Source organism: Ranitomeya variabilis, chromosome 1 (assembly GCF_051348905.1).
Source record: "Ranitomeya variabilis isolate aRanVar5 chromosome 1, aRanVar5.hap1, whole genome shotgun sequence".
Classification (NCBI taxonomy): domain Eukaryota; kingdom Metazoa; phylum Chordata; class Amphibia; order Anura; family Dendrobatidae; genus Ranitomeya; species Ranitomeya variabilis.
Window position 1 is genome coordinate 695894942 of NC_135232.1, and position 23089 is coordinate 695918030.

Sequence of the window (23089 nt, forward strand, 5' to 3'; positions counted from 1 at the left end):
AGTATCTAACACAGGCCAAAAAAGTATATAGCAATGTGGGCACCATATCCCTGTTAAAAAAATAATTAAAATAAAAAATAGTTATACTGTATACTCACCTTCTGGCGGCCCCCGGATCCAGCCCAGGCATTTAGCGATGCTCCTCGCGACGCTCCAGTCCCAAGAATGCATTGCGGCAATAACACGTGATGATGTAGTGGTCTCGTGAGACCGCTACGTCATCATCTCGCGAGACCGCTACGTGATCTCGAGTCAATGCCGCAATGCATTCTGGGGGCCGGAGCGTCGCGAGGAGCTGGAAAGGTGCCAAAAGGTAAGAATATAATAATTTTTTATTTTATTATTTTTAACATTAGATCTTTTTACTATTGATGCTGCACAGCCAGCATCAATAGTAAAAAGTTGGTCACACAGTTTTAATAGCAGCATTAACAGACTACGTTACACCGCGTTATGCCGCGGTGTAACGCAGTCCATTTAAGGGACTGCTAAACCGCTATGGGGCACTGACTGGGGAGTAGGGATGGGGCACTGACTGGAGGGGAGTAGGGAAGGGCGACTTCGCGGCCGGACTGTACCCGTTGCCGGCCGGCCGCGACCAATCAGCGACGTGGGATTTCCGTGACAGACAAACAGACGGAAGTGACGCTTAGACAATTATAATATAGATAGATTCGGACAGCCATGTTTTTGCAGCACGTCACAAAGTAAGGGTTCAGACCCCTGAAGAAGGTTGGATATAGGAGAAACGCTTTGTGTTTTTAAATAACATTTTCCTTTATTTTATTCGTCTGCCATTTTTTTTAGAAAATTTTCCATTTGATTACACCTGCTACCGTGGGATTCCTTTACCTGGTATTTCCACCCTCACAAAAGTATTAAGGCAAATTTTCAGTTCAATTTGAAATAATAAAAGAAAATTCACTTGAAAGAACATCAATTTTTAAGACCTTTTTATTCACATAAAAGAATTTAAAAAATAAGAAAAATCTTCTGAGAAGATCACTGTATATTTGCTTAAAAGAATAATAAGGTTCTTCTTTGTGTTGGACGCATTTTTTCGCGGCCCTCTAAAGCACATTCTAAAAGCTTTCATAAAAAAGTCACGTTACCCCTTCCTTCTGCGTTAGCTCTGCAGAATATACTGCCTAATAGAGTACAATGCTCTCTTTCCGCTGCGGTAGTGATATGAATTGGAAAAGGCAGTCCTAGAAACTAAGTGAGCCTTAAAATAAATGAAATTGCTGCTTCAAAAGTGTATGTGCATTGTTGGTGACAGATTCAAGGCTGAACGTCTATAAAAGCCTCATGAATTTCGTTTCGCTCTCCTCTTTCTCTGCACACACTGTTGTTTTTTTTTTTTAACCTTGAAATGTTTTAGAGGTGTTTGGCTAAAAGTCATTCAGACTGTGTGGTGAACAAGACTAATTAAAATTCATTTTCACTTGGCTCAGGTTGTCATCGAGGATTGCACAGTTTCATTCGAGGCTGTTGAATGACACTTCTGAGTACAGGGTTGTAGAAGAAAACACAGAAGTAACCAGATACGAACGAGGTATGCTGCTTTATTGCATTTTTCAATGTTTTTTTAAATACAGCATTAGAGACAGGAGAAAGAATATTCCGTACATTTGGTTTCATGGTCCAAAATATGGTCCTCATCACCTTAATTATCAAATTGAAGATCTGTTCCAAATGGTAAGTATCGTACTTTAGTCCTTCCATAAGTATGTTGTACTGCTAAACTGACTGAATTGATTCGTAGTCCATGCAACACAACATCCTTCATATGATGGCTCAACTAGACTGCTTTACATAAGGGCTCCTCTAGAGTGCTCTACAAGAGTGCTCCCTTAGGCTATGTGCACACGGTCAGTAAGGCTACGTTCACATTTGCGGCCAGCGCCGCAGCGTCGGGCGCCGCAGCGGCGCCGCATGCGTCATGCGCCCCTATATTTAACATGGGGGCGCATGGACATGCGGCGCACTTGCGTTTTGCGCCGCATGCGTCGCTGCGGCGCCCGCGTCGGGTCGCAGAGGACGCAGCAAGTTGCATTTTTGCTGCGTCCAAATTCAATGAAAAAAACGACGCATGCGGCGCAAAACGCAGCGTTGTGCATGCGTTTTGCTGCGTTTTTGTTTGCGTTGTGCGCTGCGGCGCCGACGCTGCGGCGCACAACGCAAATGTGAACGTAGCCTAAACGCTGCTGGTTGGATGCTGCGTACCTGTGCAGCGTCCAACCTGCAGCGTCCAGATGTTACAGCATAGTGGATGGGATTTCAAGAAATCGGGAGACGGACATGCGGCGCATCTCTCCAGACCACAGCATGTCTATTTATCATGCAGAGACGCGAGTCTCCACAAAATAAATTTCACCTGTACAATGTATTGGATGCAGTGAATCTGCACGGTTCAATGAACACATGCAGATTCACCAGCGTTCAATAGCGCTGCGTCCAAAATGCTGCCAATTCCTGATCATGTGCACCTACCATTAGAATGATTTACTAGAGTGCTCACCCTAGATTGCTCACTAGTAATCGCCCTAATGTGCTTCACTTGAGTGCTCTACTAGAATACGTGCCCTAGCATGATCTACTAGGGTGCATGTCCTAGAGTGCTTACCCTCTAATGGAGTGCTTGACTTAAAGACCTCTACTAAGGGTATTTGCCCTAGAATTCTCTACTAGAGTTCTCTACTAGAGTGCTTGCCCTAGAGTGCTTACCATAGAGTGCTCTGCTAGAGGGCTCAACCTAGAATGTTCCACAATTCTTTCTTTACAAAATGAATAAGGGATCAATGAAAAAATTATTTCCATTTTGCCCACCTTACTATAGTACGGAATCAAAGTGTTAGGAAAAAAAACTCCAAAAAAGATGTTGTCTTGGTTGAACTTCTTGAATTGAACCAATTGCCAATACAACACAGCAACCTTCTTATACTGACTCTCTGTGACCTACTGATACAGGAGAAACTGAATGCTCTGGAGCTCGAAAGCGGCAAAAAGCCTGAGTAATAATTATCAACTGTTAGGACTAGCAAAATTTCCACATTAGTAGATAATTTTACCAGGAGGTCCATACGGAGGTCAAAAGGTTTCACATTTTCCAAGGGCTTTCAACAACCACCCTCCCTCTACAGGCCAATTAAAATCACAACTGGACTAGCAGAACTTCCACGGCGACAGGTGTAGGAGGATCTTCATGCCTGTCCATCACTCCTATATGTGGTAGTAATTGGTGAGCTCCAGTTTGGGGGCAAAGTTTAAAATGAGGGTCTCACCAAAGTTTTTGTCCAGGGGTCTCCACCAACCTTTTTCTAGTCCTGGGTGTTAGAATATTAATTGGAGCACTGTTTAGTCATGAGATATCACCCTATAAATGTAATATAAGGTCTAGTGAAATTAAACAGACATCTTTAAACTACAGTAAATCTAGTGGTACTCTGCAAACCCCTATTGGCATTTTTGTGGAGATGAGTTGATGAAATGTTCTAGACAGTCTTTTTATTCCATATATTTAGTGATAATTGCTGCTTTCTAAGCTAAATAATGCTAACCGAGTCGAGATAAATGGGACCATCAACTCTCCTTTCATTACGCTTATTATTAGATTACGAATCCTGGGCAAGGAAGAAGAAAATTCTATATTGATCTCGACCTTTACTCATCATTTCCATCAGCACGGCTCCTTCCAGCATCCAGAGTATAGACACGCAGAGTGCACATCTGTAATGTCAGCTTTTTAGATGTTCCTATAGATGTGGTAAATGCTGAAATCCCACCATATAAAGCAACTGGGGAAAAGCAAAGTCAATGCTCCAAGGTCATCAGCATTATTCTAACGAGAGCTTTCAAGGGAGATGGAAGAAAAAAGAGTCTCTGTCAGCCGTCATTAACTGTTTCATAGCTTAGAGGATTGTCAATACTGTGCCTATTAATTATAAAGTGTGAACAAGTGCTACAGCAAATCCTGTCCTCCAGTAGAATCCCAATAGGCTGACTGTTTATCACATGGAAGAATCTGTTTCTGGCCATTCAGTCCTGTGTGGGAGAAGGGAAGTGAAAACCATATTGCAACCACAAGCAGCACCCAGATAGGTTATTTTAAATCACATGCACTACCTCCCTGTTTTAGAGTTTTGCTCAAATTATAACTTGAAACTCCTTGGTAAATAAGTAGCATCCCCCTTGGAGCTGGTGCATGAAGAGCTCCCAAGGGGGATGCTACTTATTTACCCTGTATAGCTATGCCCCTGGATGGATTATAAACTAGCCCAGTAGAACTCGAGGTCTAGAGACACGTGTGTTCATTTTTGGACACTGTTTCAGAAAAGGCATGACCACTAGTGATGAGCGAATATACTCGTTACTCGAGATTTCTCGAGCATGCTAGAGGTCCTCCAAGCATTTTTTAGTGCTCGGAGATTTAGTTTTCCTTGCAGCAGCTGAATGATTTACAGCTATTAGCCAGCTTGATTACATGTGGGGATTCCCTAGCAACCAGGCAACCCCCACATGTACTTATGCTGGCTAACAGATGTAAATCATTCAGCTGCGGCAAGAAAAACTAAATCTCCGAGCACTAAAAAATACTCGGAGGACCCCCGAGCATGCTCGAGAAATCTCGAGTAACGAGTATATTCGATCATCACTACTGACCACCCCTGATGTGCTCATTTTTGGACACCGTTTCAGAAAAGGCTTGGCAACCCCTGATGTGCTTACTTATGGATATTATTTCAGAGAAAGGCATGCCACACCTAATGTACTAGTTTTTGGAAGCCGTTTCAGAACATGATTATCCACCCCTGAATATTTTTTTCAATAATTGTTTGGCATACTCCAAAATGTTGTAACAAAAAACAAATTCATCTTATTCATTTTTGCTGTTCCTTTTTTACCTTTGCCTCAATTTACTGTCAGTCTATTGATCTTTGTTTTCTAGCCAGATGGAAATGTGGCTGCACAGTCAACCACTAGCCATTGCATCATATCTGTGATTGGCTGCAGCAGTCATATTTCCACGGCAAAAATAGGGGTGCAGAACCAAGTGATGCTGGAAGAGGAGATAGAGCCCCTGCTTCAAATCACACCTACAGAGGGCGGGAAGAAGTGTAGAGAGGTGTACCTTTGAAAAGAGGGTATTACTATCAGAAGAAAATTTTGGTGGAGCACTTAACATGCTACAACTATAACCCTCCCTAAGGTTTGCTCATAAATGGCAAGTATGCAAATTTAAAGGGAATCTATCATCAGCTTTTTGCCATATAATCTCAGAGCAACATAATGTAGAGACAGCGACCCAGATTCCAGCAATGTGTCACTTACTGGGCTGTCTGCTGTAGTTCTGGAAAAAAAATCCGTTTTATCAGCCGAAGATTAACATGAGAAGACTAGTAGACCTGCTGCCAAGTAGTCAAGCCACGCCCCCACCATTAATTGATAGCTTTCTGTACACTGTTCAGTGGTGTGGGCGGGGTTATACAGAGCTCAGAGAACTGGTAGATCTGCAGCAGAGAACACAGTGAATTTATCAAAACTACAGCTAGCAGCCCAGTGAGTGACACCGCTGGAATCTGTGTCTCTGTCCCCACATCATGCTGCTATCAGAAAGTGGAGCCAAATGCTGGCGACAGATTCCCTTTAATCAAAAAATGGAAGAAAGTCTGCAAGCCCAAATAACACTTTGGGTTATAATCATGAGTTTTGTAAAGCAATTTACTCAGTTTTTCTACATATGTAACTAAACTCTCAATGTGCATAATTCTGATCATAACACCACACAAAATATAGGATCTGACATCACTTTGGCTAGATTCACAATCCAATCACCTTTCTACTTGTTCGCATCCTCTAAGATTCCCAGTTTACCTTTAACATCTTGTCTTCAGCTCGTACTGTACATCCCAATCCCCAACAAAGCTTCTTCTTCATTACTTTGCTGCAACATCAATCTAATTAGGGATGTCTATGCTCGGTGCCAATATGTTCCATTCCATATAATCCAAACTGACAGATATGCATAACCCTTACAAAATTGGTTTATGGAAGATATTTCATACAAGCTGTTTATTTGCCTGCATGACCCGCAGCTGGCGGTTTATTTGCTAAGCGAAGACATGATTTTATTGTGGATTCTCATTATGAGGACTGGGCACGTCAGGGTAAGGGGATGTGTAACTTAATAAGATTTCAATATCTATGGGTATAATGAGTCGAGTCAATGCCAGAACGGGAGCCTCGTATTTACTCCACTGAATAACAATTGGCCAACGGGATGCAGTTAGAGAACAGAATCTACTCTCCCCAAAGATGCCAATGCCAATCTGTTGTCACAATAGAGAAATACAGTATACAGCGCACGTTGTGAATTATAGGCCAGCGTAATGCACCAGTGATCAGTGGCGCATGGTTACAATGCTGATTTACCCTTTTATTTATATATTTATCTTGCGCAATGCTGATATTGCTGAATTGCTGGAGAGCAAATGACATCCAATTAGTAAAAGACTAATGTGAATTGCTTCCGAACAGGAATAAAAAAATTAAAAAAAACTCCTCTTCAGACGGGCAGTGAAATTACACTGATAATCACATAATAAATTGCATCAAGGAGCTCTGCTTAGAGAGATGCCCCATTAAAGCAGACCTACTTTTTATAATGGAGCTTTCCCGCTGATCATTTGGCAGGGGGCATCTGTATTATCTCATGCAATACATGACTGCACTTAGTCTTCCAGAGTTGAAGTCACTGATTGTACTTTCTTTCCCTCCCATGATGTTCATGCACTCTAAAGCTGACCATACGAATTAGACTTCTGTCGGCCAAATCCACTAATATCAATGGGTTCGGCCAACAGTCTTATGTGTTTAGGGTTGTCGATCGGACATGTCCGATTTCAGACTGCCGATCACCTTGTTGTCCCTAAGATAAGTCGCCGGCCAATGTGTCGATCGTCAGTTTTCTCATAACGAACACAGGAGCGATCGGCCAAACGAGCGCTCCTGTGTATGGTAGAATCATATCATTCTAATGTGTATGGCCTTAAATACCAATAAGAAACACCAAAAGATGGATAGATATATAGTATAAAACCAAAGTGATATTTGGTCGATAATTTAACCCTATAAAAAATCCATACAAAAAATAGGGGTTTGCTGAAAAAATACGAAATATTTTATTATGAATCTCATAGATAAATACATATAGACAAAGTGAGCAATGAGGGAGTAGACAGTAAAAACGTAGTGGGGTTTAGGTGACATGGAGCAACCCCACTAATGAGAAACACATAACTGTCCTGGTCAGAACACCCGCAACAGGTAAAGAAATAAAGTGAACAGTACTATAGGGGGAAGGGCCATATATGCTGACTAAATTGATATAAGTTGGCCCAACAAAATGAGTCCTCCAAGTAGCATAATCAAAGATTGTTATACAGGTCAGGAGGTCCAGGATAAATCCCAATAGTAATTAGAAGATCATCATACCTTGAGACATGGTGACACTGAAGTGCGGGTGTGACTGGCAGGGCAGAGGAGAGCCTCGACGCGCGTTTCACCGCCTTGGCTTCGTCAGGAGGCATAATAAATTAAGAAGGGGTTGGGGTATTTATGTCATGCTGCACAGTACCTTTAACGAATCGGCGCGCTGACCCATCATGATGTGTTCACTCCGGGGGCGGGGCGGGCCGCCGCGCACCACGGACGATGGGGAGGACGACGTGCGTCATCACTAACCATCTCCACGGCAACGCGGTCGGCCCACGATGCCACCAGAGCAGCACAGTGCATGCGTGGGGCACGTCTGCGTATAGAAAAGCACTGCATGTAAGTATCCCCTTTATAGAAGGACTACTAACTGTGGCTGCACCGATCAAGGTATGTCGCGGTGAATCCAAGAAAAATGTGTATGGCCTGCCTAAATGGGAATATGGGTGGAGGTTATCCTGTTGGGGCAATCTCAAACAGCGACAGACGACTATTTAATGTGTATGAGAGACTCCCAAGTCTCCCCCTAAAGACAATATTGAATTTCATCAGTCAATCATTTTGTTCCCAGGGCAAATAAACTACTTTTAGAGGTTATTGCCGCTTCCCATGCATACTCAATAGAGCCGAGTGTATATAGGTATAGAGAGAGCTGTTGGTCATACGAGTGTTCTTCTACTAACCCCAGACAACCTCCATTTTCCTTGAGTTTTTCGACCTCCTCATCCACCCAACATAGCTTCAGGAAATAGTTCTGCCTGCCCCAATTACATGACTTTCTTTTAGGATTATTCAGTTGTCTTTACTATGGGCTGAGTCAGTCACTGTGCCCCTGAAGCAAGGACCCGGTTGCAAGTGCTCCCTTTATCCTGAGCAGTCTAATACGTACGGTATGTTCTTCATCTAATATATAAAGCTGAATGTGTGTATGTATGTGTGTGTGTATGTATGTCCGGGATTGGCATCTGAACCGTCGCAGCTACAGCCACAAAATTTTGCACAGTCACACGTCTGGACCCCGAGAGCGTCATAGGCTATGTTGTGAGGTGAAATTTTAACCCCGCGCTTTCCAATTCACCAAACAATTTTGCCCCTATTTACATAATGGGGAAAAAATGAAAGGAAAAGTGTTGGAGGCAAATTAACAGCTGCCAGATGTGAACAAGGGGGACTTAAAGAATGAGAGCGATGGCGCCAAAGAGTATATACTGTACAGTTGCTAAGGTGGGGCCCCGACATGGGATAATCACCACACCACGGGGATATGAACACACACACAAAATGCGCCACACACTACCACGTGCTCAAACACATATACCACCCTCAGCGCACATTTCACCACACATACACCAACCTCGCCACATAAAAGTTGAAACACAAAAGTCGCCGCTCAAAACTCGCCACGCGCAAAACTCTCCACATGCAAAACTCGCCACACGTGCAAAACTCACCTCATGGAAAACTCGCCACACGCAAAACTTGCACACGCGGAAAAATTGCCACATGCACAAAAGTTGCAACACATGCAAAAGTTGCCTCACACAAAACTTGCACATACTCAAAAGGCACCACACATAAAACTCGCCACGCGCAAAACTCGCCATGCGCAAAACTTGCTGCACACAACTTGCAACACTAACCTGTCACATGCAACTCGACACACAAAAACTTGCTACACGCATGTCGCCACACAAAACTCATCTCACAAAAGTCGCTACATGCATGTCGCCACACACAACTCAACACACACAACTTGACACACGAAACTCGCCCTAAAACACACACAAGTCTGGTATTATCCTTCAAAAATAAAAATCTGATTAATAAGCTGACAAACTACAAGAGCAACAAATGTACCATATAGGAATCCGGCAGCTGTCAGTCACATGACCAGTCTATTATGTGTATGTGTGAGCTAATATATACTGCCAGGGGGTGGGCTTACTGTTGGCTGGGGATTTATCAGGCTGCCAATTTAGCTTACAAATACTGAGGTAAAAATACTGACCAAATAACGTGTGAACGAGGTCTAATACAGGAGGAGATGACATACAGATATATACTATATACAGGAGGAGATGACACAGGTATATACTATTTACAGGGGAGATGACACACAGGTATATACTATATACAGGAGAGATGACACACAGGTATATACTATATAGAGGAGGAGATGACATACAGGTACATACTACATACAGCAGGAGATGACATACAGGTATATACTATATACAGAAGGAGATGACACACAGGTATATACTATATACAGGAGCAGATTACCTACAGGTATATAGTATAAACAGGAGGAGATGACATACAGGTATATGCTATGTATAGGAGGAGATGACATACAGGTATATACTATATACAGGAGGAGATGACACACAGATATATACTATATATAGGTGAGATGACACACAGGTATATACTATATACAGGAGAAGATTACATACAGGTATATACTATATATAGGAGGAGATGACATACAGGTATATACTATATGCAGGGGAGATGACACAGCAGGTATATACTATATACAGGGGAGATGACATACAGGTATATACTATATACAGGAGATGACATACAGGTGTATACTATATATAAGGGAGATGACAAATATGTATATACTGAGGTGAAAATGAGAGGTGTGAGGTGAAAATGAAAAGGTGTGAGTGCAAAATGAGAGGAGTGAGGGAAAATAGTGGAGTGATCGGAAAATGACAGATGTGAGGTCGAAATGACAAGTGTTAGGGGGGAATGAGAGGAGTGAGGGGGAAAATAAGAGGAGTGAGGGGGAAAATGAGAGGTGTGAGGGAGAAAATGAGAGATGAGAGGGGGAAAATGAAAGATGTGATGGGGAAAATGAGAGGCGTGATGGGAAAATAAGAGAAGTGAGGTGCTATAACTAACCACAGATATTTACTATGCCCAGGCAACGCCGGGCTCTTCAGCTAGCTTAGATTTACAATCTCCATGCTTTTCTCATGGTCAAATTTATGTGGCCTGTTCAAGAGTTGGAACAGCCAAAAATCTGTTTGTCTTTGCACCTAAAGGAAAAACTAAGAATGTCGTTTATCAAAAGGCTCTCGAATAAGTAGTAGAAGATTACTTCACATTACTTGGCCAATTTAGTTAAATCTGTGTGGAATATCTCTGGTGTTGAAATATATGTTGTAAAATGCTTCTATTAGCTTAGTTTTTGCCTTTTAATAATTACATTTCTATCTATTTGTTTTGTGTTTTTTTTGTGCAGAATAAATTTTTGTTAACACATTCTATTTTGCTAACAGCAGTTATTACCCCGGGCGAAGCCGGGCAGTACAGCTAGTAACATATATTTGTAGAATTAGCAGATGAATGCGTGAAATGAGGGTGAGACTACACAAAGTTTGTTTTTAGTCTGTAACGATGGAAACACAGTTTTGCATAAGAGCTGTGTACACAAAATAGTAGTAGGCTTAAATCCGGGGGAAAAAAAAAGATTCATCCAAACTATGTCAGCTGTGTTACTGAAAATAAATCCTCGCAACTGTTACACAATCTAAACGGCGCATTTTTTACTTAAATGACCCTCGTCAAATGCAAATTTTTAAACGTTTCTTCTAAAGGATCCCAAGAAAATGACAAGCACTTAAAAGTAAAGATAAAACTCAAATTAGAACCTCTTAGGAGAAAAAAAACAAAACTCCATGCGTAAATGTGACATGCAGATACCTCCGCAGCGTGGAAAGTAGTCAGGAAAGTAAGATGCTCAGTAGCGTTTTCAATGAAAAGACGTTATTTTAATGCTACCGCATGATAAATTACCTTAAGTAGCACATTAATGTCAGAGATTGAGTACAATCCAACTTCTTCTCCGTGTCATCATAAAATGGCTTTCAGACATCATTTGTACTATTCCAACATTAAATTTAATAACTTCCACAGAGACGACGGGAAAAAAAATTTAGGTAAAAAAGGCCGACAGCATTGGTTCAATGCTTTTAAATGGTGAGCTTATGTAAGTGCATGGCACTTGATGTCTCCAACACATTAATACACAAAATGGATAATTCCCACCATTGTGTTTAGCGATAGTGGTAGATTTCAGCAAAGATCATGGAAGTGGTGTAATCAGAGAAGTGCGGAACAGGACTGGGAGGCAACAGATCTGACTGACGGGGTGTTATCACTATCTACTATATAATTGTCTAAGGGTCACTTCCGTCTTTCTGTCTGTCCTTCTGTCTGTCTGTCACGGAAATCCCAAGTCGCCGATTGGTCGTGGCTGTATTGCCGCGACCAATCAGCGACAGGCACAGTCCGGTGGCAAAATGGCCGCTCCTTACTCCCCGCAGTCAGTGCCCGCTCCATACTCCCCTCCAGTCAGCGCTCACACAGGGTTAATGGCAGTGTTAACGGACCGCGTTATGCCTGGGTAACGCACTCCGTTAACACTGCTATTATGCCTATGCAGCGTTAATAGTAAAAAGATCTAATGTTAAAAATAGTAAAAAAATAAAAAATAGTTATATACTCACTGTCCGTTGGCCCCTCGGATCCAGAACAGGCCTTTCCCACTCCTCGCGACGCTCCGGTGACCGCTCCATGCATTGCGATCTCGTGAGATGATGACGTAGCGGTCTACGTGGGCTGTGCAATGTACTACGTGGGCTGTGCAATGTACTACGTGGGCTGTGCAATATACTACGTGGGCTGTGCAATATACTACGTGGGCTGTGCAATATACTACGTGGCTGTGCAATATACTACGTGGCTGTGCTATATACTATGTGGGCTGTGCTATATACCTTGTGGGCTGTGCTATACTACGTGAGCTGTGTTATATGCTACGTGGGCTGTTATAAACTACGTGGCTGTGTTATATGTTATGTGGGCTGTTATACACGCCGTGGGCTGTGCTATATCCTACGTGGCTGTGCTATATACTCTGTGGGCTGGGTTATATACTCCGTGGCTGTGCTATATACTCCGTGGGCTGTGCTATATACTACGTGGCTATGCTGTATACTACGTGGCTGTGCTATATACTACGTGGCTGTGCAATATACTACGTGGCTGTGCTATTTACTACGTGGGCTGTGCTATTTACTACGTGGGCTGTGCTATTTACTACGTGGGGTGTGCTATATACTACATGGCCGGCCGTGAACAATCAGCGACAGGTGCAGTCCGGACGCGAATTGGCGCGGGATTTGAACCACGCTTCGCTAATTGGTCGCGGCCGGCTGAATCCTGTGTATTCAATGTATTATTATAAAATCTTCATAAATAAACTACATACATATTCTAGAATACCCGATGCGTTAGAGTCGGGCTACCATCTAGTTTATTATAAACAGACTAGATTATACATCAGAGTTGTACCAGAAGCATTTCATACTGCCGGACCCAAAAGACCCATAGGGTGCAGGCCAGGGGCAACAAAGCAGTGCTCATTGGGCCCATCGCCATAGGAGGAGCACAGCGCTTTAGCTGGTAAGGGCAATTGGAAGACAAAAAAGGAAGCAATAATTGCTCCAGCTCATTTGTATTATGGCTGTAGTCGTTGGCAAGGGGCCAAAAATCTTTAATGGTCAGGGAGTCATGTTACTTTTAGCGTGGCTGTCAACATTCCCCAATTTTCTGGACCGTCCTGATTTTTCAGGATGATGCATTTTTAGGTTTGATTGTGACTAGAGTTAAAAGTCTCTATCTTACCAACTCTAGGTAAGAATGCTGTTAGTCATATTTGCCATATTTCCTGGAATGTCCCAGAAATTCAAAAGGCCTACAAGTCTGACTGAAGAGTTGGCAAATTTCCCGGGTCCAACCAAAAGTAACTTATTTCTGGAAGGTTTCTTGTGCCTGGTGTCTTGAGGAAGCAAAGACCAACGCATTAATAGGATGAAGAATGGAAGTAACGTGGATGGACCTAAGAGGCACGTGGTCTATATAAGGAGTGTGGCAGGACTTATCATCTTTGGCTATGTCTTACAAATTTATGTGGTTTTGTTTCCTCCCATAGGCTCCAAATATGACATAAACAGAGCTTAAGGCTACATTACCACAATGAGTTTTGAATGCTCTGCCTTTAAAAAAAATGCAAGTAACCTACTTTACTTAATGGGTGCAAAAATTTGCAACATCAAAAACTCACCAAAAGCTGATCATGGGAACGTAGCCTTAGCGTTGCTAATTTTTCATCCCTTGGAAACTATGAAGATTCACATTCATTCATTCACTGACCGCAATCGGAGACAGCAATAAGAGAGACTGATAAAAAGAATCATTAATTTTCCTACCTTTCCCATGCCAGGATTGTCCTTGATTTTGGACACGGCTCTCATTAAACATGGAGGAGCTGGAGGAGGACATAATTGGAGAATGCCACTGAAGTTGGTTGAGTAAGTGGAATACTCTCGGGAGTGAGGAAGAGGTGGATGATACTTCTTGCGCTTCGAAGACAGGTTAAGCTTCTGAGCCGCTCTAAAAAAAAAAAAACAAGAAAGAAAGAAGTCTTATTACTGTGAACACTCAGCGCCATTCAGGCCATCAAAACAGATGTTCATTGTCATTTCTGCCTGTTTAACAAATCAAGTCATTTCATCCTAATCACATTTCATAAGAACATATCACCAGGAGACTCATAGACAAAACTGTGCTCGGAGAAAGAACCAGCAACTTACTGATTTAATCTGTCCCCCAGCAGAATTTCAATTATTGCATAACTTTTTATCCAACAGCTTGACAGCTGAGTCCAGGACTTCGGAAATCTCATTGACATCATAAAAAATGCTTAAATAGTCCCCTAGCCGCACTTTGGACCAGATGGGCTTCCTACAGCCAGCAGTTAAGAAGATATTGCAAGCTACTCTAATATCTTATCAATGGGATGAAACTATATTCTCGTACATATTATGGTCACTCCAGCGCAAATGAAAAATCTTAACCAGGCAGATTTTTCATTTTCTTAAAGCAATTTGTGTCAACTTTACAGGTTAGTACCATACCACTGAGTTTACGGCGTTCATCACTGCCATTGCAACGTGCTTACAGTAAATAGGGAAAATTTCCTTGGGTTACTTCCTATACATTTGTATTGGGAATAAAGGAAACTTCATGCGCTCACTCCCAATGTATGTGCATAGGGCAGTATTATAGTGGTGGCAAAATGAGCGATTGCCTAGGGGCCACTATCACCTAGTTCCTTCTGGGCCACTTGGGGTTGCCTTCTGCTGGACTCTAGGGGCCATCTCTTAGTTTAAACCTGGACCCAAAAGAGGATCTTCTGGCTCTCTGTTAAGTCAGAAGCCCTCATCCAAACTTTTTGATCTGTAGCTACAAGTCCAAATTGTACCTAAACACGAACTGTACCACTTGACAAGATCAACCTGTCAAATAGGGGCTTTTCGAGAAGATTATTTTTGACACTATCACAAGTACAAGTGGATAATTTAAGCTTCACTTTTTGTAAACTGATTGTCATAGGTTTTCCGCAAGACAGAGGGGCCAGAAAACCGCAGTGTCTGAGTTCACGTACTCCTGCAGTGATTAGAAGCACTTCACCATCATATTAAACAGTGCAGGTTTCTACTTGCAGTGCAGGGGTTAATCTGTTCAGTTGAGAGCTCCTCCTGGAGTTTTGTTCAGAAGACTGTTGCTTGATGATTTGTCTGTGTGCATATCCCCATCCTCTCTTATATGGTTTTTCCTACCTTACTTCTCAGTGTTCCACTCTGTTATTTGTGAGTGCATAGTTGTATGATTGGTATTTTAATTTATCCCTGTATGTCTCTCTTTGTTAGTCTGGTTTGTGTATGCTTATACACTACAACTCCCCACTTCCCTGGGTGGGAGATGGAATAGATAAGGGCTCATTTAGGAGCTCAGCAAGGCACATGGCCCCGGCATCATCACCATCAGAAGTAATCCGGGGAATCAGGATACCTAAGCCACCCCTATCTTTAGGGACAGGGAAGGAGCCCCTAGACCCGGGATATCCTGCAACAGTGCAGTGACAATGATCTTCAGCCTAGATGAAAATGGGCCAACAAATGATGGTTCATTTAGCGACAAAACCAAGGACATTTAATACTGCATTGGGCAATGTTGGATTTTTTTTTTCAACCAATGGTCATGCAGACCATGTAGAACATCAAAAAAAATCCAGCCTGACAATCCATATTTTGAACAATTACTTAATGGTCGTCAGTTCGTTTCACCCTACCAGCAAACAACCTTCACTTTGGTCAAAATTGATCATTTCATACTACTTTGATCTGTATATGGGATTGCCTAAATAATCGATGTTCCTAACAGATGCAATAAATTGAGAACTAGCTAATAGTCAATATTAGGTGGACCAATTTTGCTAATCTCGAAATATCTACATTACTCAAAAATGGAAATATATATTTTTCCAAATGTGATTAGAAGAAAGGCTGTCAACAATAAAAGCTCTTTATTATTGATGGACTGAACTGCTAAATATTTCATACTTAATGATCCAATTAGCAGTTCATCACTGCATTGTTACCTAATCAATGACAAGTTGTCTAACGCAAGTCATGTAATACACATATATGTTTCGGCCCAGATTCTGTGCAAACAGGAATCAATTACTGCGGTTTCTGCCGTATTTTGTGCACACCATATGAGCAGTTTTCTTTTCCATGCCCTTAGAAGCACGTCAGAGACTAGAAATCACACATCTTCAATATACAATCAGTAAAATGTAGCAGAGAAGCTGATGAGATAATTACATCTCCAAAAGATTCAGCTTGGAAAAATCCCCAGTGGAAAACCGGGGAAAGAGATAGATACAGCAATTCAATACTCAGAATGTTCCAGTAGACAAATTTTGCCATTAATAGGAATATTGCATCGGGCCAATATGTGCGGGTTTTATTTGTATACATATACAAGAAATAGGACAGGCAGAGAGGATGTTAGCACTTGCTCTTTGGCTCATCTGCTCTCAACGAAACATGAAATTAGAGAAGATATTAAGCAAATTTCAAGCATTTCCAAATGCGTCACTGTGGTAATTTGTGGATCATAAGCAGCTACATTAAACTGACATTATATAGTTCTATGAACATCCTGGGGGTGAAAGAAAATATATACAAATCAATCCCAACAAAACATATTTTATACCTAAAGGATACAAATCTTTTAAACAAATTAAGGGAGAAAATAAAATTTTTGAAGAGACAGCAAAAAATGTATCTAGAGAGAAAAACATTAAGAAGGGTAACATGGACCAGATGGGTTTACCAAAGAGGTCTAAGCCACCAATATCTCTGAAGCAAATTATTATCATATTACAATGTTTGTTTCACTAATTTGAGGAGATCTAGCAAATTAGTGAGAATAAATAAAATGTAACTTTCAATAAATATTATGTAAAAACAGTATCATTACCAAAACCATAAGGCACAAAAGACAAACAATTACACTAAATGTGGGTCAACAAATAGTTAAAATTGAGACTGGCAATCCCCCAGTTCCCAAGATCGGTCGTTTTTTATGTCGATATTCTATGCTTAGTGACAGTGGTCACATAAATACATTATCTTATACAAATAAATCAGCATAAAAATGGAATGATCTCCCAACAAAAGCATATTATCCGCGGAGAAGAGGGGAAGAATCATCACATCAGACACACATCTTATATACCAGCGTTCTCAGTCAGGTGGGGTCAGCGAGAGAGCCCAGTAGACCCTGGCCCTGGCCCAGCAGGACCTGGCCCTATTTCCCCATAGATCCCACCCTGACAAAGGCAGTGCGCATCTGGGCCTGCAAGTGGATAGCCTTCTGTAAATCCTGTACCAGTCAATAACCAGATCCACCACCAGGACAGTTGGTAGAAGATTTAATAATTATAACCACACTGTGCATTTATCTCTCCTGAAGTACCCGATAAGGAGACACGTCGGAAGATACAGGACTTACAGAGGGCTTTCCACTTGCAATGAAATGATCTGAGTTTGGTTTAGTAGAACAAGGTGATATTCTGGAGACTCAGTCATAACGTAAACCAAAATATACACTCCATTTACGGACATTTAAAGTGGGTCTTCGTCACTTATCTTTGTTACTTTCTAAAAAGGAAAATTAATCTCATTGGAATATTAACAATAAACAAAGTTCTTGATTCTTTAACACTTTCTCACTATGTTGGAAAGATTTCCTCTAAAGTTGAGATTCGAATTTAAAGTTGAAAAGTCAACCAATAGCTAGAAAATAATCTTTTCCCACTATTTTTTAGGGTGTATCTTCTTGATTTCAAGGATTATTCCCTTTCCTCCTAACACAGAAACAAATATTGTATCTGGCACTTACGAACGGATTATGAGAATGAATTTCCTGCTTTTCTAAATTATCTTCTGCCTGGCCGGAGAAGGAGATAATTCCGGTGCTCTCCTCTTCCATATTAGATCGTCTTTATTGTGCTTCCTTTGTTGGTATTCAACAGACAGATTAACTTTAATCCATTCTAATTTGCGCTCCTCTGAACCACAAATGCCCAAACACAGTCCCCTCTGTGCTCCCTTTGTCCTCCTTTCTTCCTAAATATGGTTTCCAAAATAGGGCTCACTACTGGAAAGACAATTATAAAGTGTCCATTTTGTTGAACCAAAGACACAATGTGAAGAAGGATGAGGTTTTCGGTCATGGCCAGCACTTCTATCTTGCATTGTTCCTAAATTCTGCTGATATTTAGCTGTATGACTACCTGTTGTCTCACCAGCAATCTCCTCCATAACACACAGCTACCGGGCAGAGCTCCAAGGAAATCCAGATCCATTGGGATATGGCAATTAATTCATTAAGACTTTGTGCTGGCACGTTTTTTTTTCCACCATGATGTTTTGGTAGGATTTAAATAAATGAGTTGTCTAATATTAAAAATAAAGGATCAGCGTCACTCTTGTCCTTGGTTAGAGTATGGTTCTGCAACTAATTCTCCTTCAAGATTTCATGCATGACAGACCATGATAATCAGCTAGGTCATCATTACAGCTTCAGCAGGGGTTCTCGCCGTGATTTTCTTGGGTCTGGGGTATATTATAGTTGAGGGATCTCCTAGAGCCACTTTACTACAACCTTCAAACTGGGATAGAGGGATTGATACTTGGTTGTTCCTAATTTCTTTTCCGTGACCCTTGAATTGACTGTCCAAATGTTTGGCTGCAAAGAGGGAAACCCTAATAAATACAGCCCAAAATGGAAAGCATCACAGTGACCCTCCCCCACATGCTCAACACCTTGAGGGGAAACTAATGAGAGGGAGAGACCACATCAGAAAAACATTAGGACACTCCTATTATTACATCATCATAACCCTAAAGAAAAACTGGAGTACAAGTCCAAGATAGTATAAAAGGGTATAGGTTTATTATACACTACATCATAGAAAAAAAAACACACGTTTTTAAATAGTATTACAAGAAACAATGGTACATGTTCAGCAGGGATTGCAAGATGGAACCAAAGAGCGGTGTACCCTCCTAATACTACTGCAAGTATATTCCATAATAAAGTGCTTAGTGCTAAGAGGTAAATAGGGAAAAGAAAGCGGACCAGGTGATAAGTAATATCAGTATGGAAGTATCTACAGGAGTCCCCAGTCACAGAGGAACCATTATTATAACTATTTCCCTAATTCAGCATTCCTTACCCATGTTGCAGTGTATACGGGGTCCACATATGATGTCGTAAAGAAACCAGATTACATCTTAATTATCCAGAAAACTATGTTTAGCAAATCAAGAAGAATTGCCTTTTTATCTGTATGTTGGCTTTTGGATTTAAGTGTTGATTTCTGGATGGTCAAGAAAACAGACTTTGTTTGTGTAAACATGGATCCCGCAGCTGCCTGGCAAAAGACTTTTAGGGTGATGTACTCATTTACTTTTTTTCTGCTTCATTATAGTCCTGCTCTATGTTCATACCAATGGTATACTAATGTGTACGTTACATTGTGATGTTAATCTGTGGCTTGGAGTTATTTTGCAGATAGGCCACTGTGCCATTAGTTTATTTAACCCTGTCTGGTAAAAATTGACCCTTAATTAAATGGCTATACTAAACACTTATATGCTTCGGGTCAGCAGCTGCCCTTTCCTGGTGTCTTTTTGTATTATCTATTTTTAGTCATCATTTGGGTGACTGTGTTGTCATCATTGCTCCTTGGTACTTGCACTTTAATAAAGCTATATGAAGACATAAAGTTATCTTTTTGGATTTATTTCCTCTCTTTGTTCTATGATATTTATGATAACTGTCTTAATCCAAAACTAGGGCGGATAATAGTCTTTTCAGGGAATTACTGCTAATTAATATATGATTTAAATAATATCTTCCCAGATGATATACTTTAATTATATTCTGCCGTTGGTTACCCCCTTCCTTTTTCAATTCGGAGGGATGGTCCCTGGTCCATGCGGCTTCGGCTAGCGGACCTGGGCGCCCACCGATTTCCGTGTCTCCACAGATGTCATGATATTACAATGCCTAGTAAGAATAAGTGGCACCCAGAATACCAAGTTGAGGTTCCAATCACAAAAGTGAAGCCTGTCCGCAATGCTGGACCACCAGGGCAGCCTGAATCGAATTGCTCATCTCTAGTTGTCACCCTTTGATTTCATGTATGATTGCAATCTGGTTTGGGGCCATTTTCTGCTGGGGCCATATGTATGGGCTTTCTATGGCACATAAATGGTTGATCCAGTCTTTAAACAGTGGCCAGTAACTATGTTCTTCTGTCATATACCATCCATCTAGCAGAGGAAGCATGGAGACTGGTAGTGGTCCTGGGCAGCACTGGAAGAGGAGCAGTGGGAGATCAGTAAAGTGACTATACTGTATTTTTCTTTTTAATAATTCTTCATTTATTTATTTTTATTCTTTTTTTGTTCATTGGTTAGGACATCCCCTTCACGTTGAGAGTAATTTATAGAGATTGCTTAAGTATAAGGAAAAATTCTCTTTAAGAATTTTGTTTTGTAACCATAAAGAAAGAGCCATATCTCATGCATTTAGGAACATAGATTGAGTAGATATTTCTCCCAAGGTACAGTAGGGTCTATGGCGAAAGATCGTATCTTGATTACATGGGAAGCTTGTCCATACGGGAAGACAAAACACAAATAAAGACTGACGTAAGGCAAGCATTTAGTAAGATGTTTACATTCATTCTCTCTGTAAGGGGCGCTGTACATAACATAAACATTCTCAGTGGGTAATGGACAAGAATGCTCCATACCATTAAGAGGCTGCAAAAATGTTCCTTTCTCAGGTCTGCAAAACAGCATGGTGAGAAGGGTCCAGCCCTGGTGGGGTCTCCCCAGACAAAATATTCCTGCAGAAACTTGTTAATGAGGGACAAAAATGTTCTTACGTGTATTTCACTTGTCTGCCCCCAAAAATCTATTGAACCAACATAATTTAGAGGCCAGTGATTCAGCATCATTCTGGTTTTGTAGATACTACATTAACTACAGTGAGGAAAATAAGGATTTGATGCACTGCCGATTTTGCAAGTTTTCCGACCTACAAAGAATGGAGAGGCCTGTAATTTTTATCGTAGGTACACTTTAACTGTGAGAGACAGAATCTAAACAGAAAAAAAATGAAAATCACATTGTATGATTTTTGAATAATTAAATTACACTGTATTGCATGAAATAAGTATTTGATCACCTACCAACCAACAAGAATTCTGGCTCTCACAAACCTGTTAGTTTTTCTTTAAGAAGCCCTCCTGCTCTTCACTCATTACCTATATTAATTGCACCTGTTTAAACTCTTAAACCTCTATAAAAGACACTTGTCCACACACTCAATCACCCTCCAACCTCTCCACCATGGCCAAGACGAAAGAGCAGTCTAATAACACCAGGGACAAAATTGTAGACCTGCACAAGGCTGGAATGAGCTTCAGGACAACAGGCAAGCAACTTGGTGAGAAGGCAGCAACTGCTGGTACAATTATTAGACAATGGAAGAAACACAAGATGACTGTCAATCTTCCTCGGTCTAGGGATCAATGCAAAATCTCGCCTAATGGGGTAAGCATAATTCAGAGAAAGGTCAGGAATCAGCTCAAAATAACACAGGAGGACCTGGTCAATGACCTGAAGAGAGCGGGGACCACAGTCTCAAACATTACCGTTAGAAACACACTACACCATCATGGATTAAAATCCTGCAGGGCACGCAAGGTCCCCCTGCTCACGACAGCACATTTACAGGCACGTTTCAAGTTCACCAATGACCATCTGAATGATCAAAAGGAGGCATGGGAGAAGGTCATGTGGTCAGATGACACCAAAATAGAACTTTTTGGTATCAACTCCACTCGCCATGTTTGGAAGAAGAAGAAAGAGGAGTACAATCCCAAAAACACCATTGCAACCGTGAAGCCTGGTGGGGTAAACATCATACTTTGGGGGTACTTTTCTGTAAAGTGGAAAGGAAGACTGTACCGTATTAAAGGGAGGGATGGATGTGGTCATGTATCGCAAGATTTTGGCCAACAATCTCCTTCCCTCAGTAAGGGCATTGAAGATGGGTTGCGGCTGGTCTTCCAGCATGACAATGACCCAAACCACACACCCACAAAGGCAACTAAGGAGTGGCTCCTTAAAAAACATTTCAAAGTCCTGGAGTGGCCTACCCAGTCTCAAGACCTGAACCCAATAGAAAATCTTTGGGTGGACAGGAAATTCAAAGTTGCCCAGCGACAGCCCTGAAACTTGAAAGATCTGGAGAAGATCTGTATGAAGAAGTAGGACAAAATCCCTGCTGCAGTGTGTGTAAACTTGGTCAAGGACTACAGAAAACGTCTGACCTCTGTAATTGCAAACAAAGGTTTCTGTACTAGATATTAAGTACTGTTTTTGTATTGTATCGAATACTTATTTCATGCAATAAATTGCAAAGTAATCATGTAAAAATCATACAATGTGATTTTTTGGATTATTTTTTAGATTCTGTCTATTACAGACTCCCGTTGTCTGAACCATTGTCCTTCCACTCCCCATATCCTTTACCTTTTATACTGCTTCAATCCCGTTTAACCCATTGCCTCCCTGCATGGAGTATTCCCTGTTAATAAACCTGTTAACCCTTGCTCTGCCTCCTGCCCGTCACTGCATTTCGCGTTCCTGCGATTTCTACAACCTCCCAATGAGTTGGCCCCATCTTTGCAGCTATAACAGCTTCCACTCTTCTGGAAACAATTTCTACAAGCTTTTAGAGGGGGTCTTTGAGAATTTTTGCCAGAAGAGCATTTGTGGGGTCAGACACTGATTTTGGGGAGAGATCGGGCTCACAATCTACAGGTGCTTCTCACAAAATTAGAATATCATCAAAAAGTTAATTTATTTCCGTTCTTCAAAACAAAAAGTGAAACTCATACATTATATAGAGTCATTACAGACAGAGTGATCTATTTCAAGTGTTTATTTCTGTTAATGTTGATGATTATGGCTTACAGCCAATGAAAACCCAAAAGTCATTATCTCACTAAATTAGAATAATTAACAAAAAACACCTGCAAAGGCTTCCTAAGTGTATAAAACGGTCCCTTAATCTGTTT

General features: G+C 41.2%; 1 protein-coding gene across 3 annotated transcripts in view; it reads right to left on the reverse strand.

The window, feature by feature from the left end:
• KIF26A (kinesin family member 26A) overlaps window positions 1–23089 on the reverse strand; it is a 187403-nt gene that overhangs the window by 28331 nt on the left and 135983 nt on the right. For all 3 annotated transcript variants that reach the window (XM_077266570.1, XM_077266589.1, XM_077266580.1), the window contains exon 5: window positions 13782–13965. In XM_077266570.1, the coding sequence (XP_077122685.1) occupies window positions 13782–13965 (184 nt within the window). The remainder of the gene's footprint in view (window positions 1–13781; window positions 13966–23089) is intronic.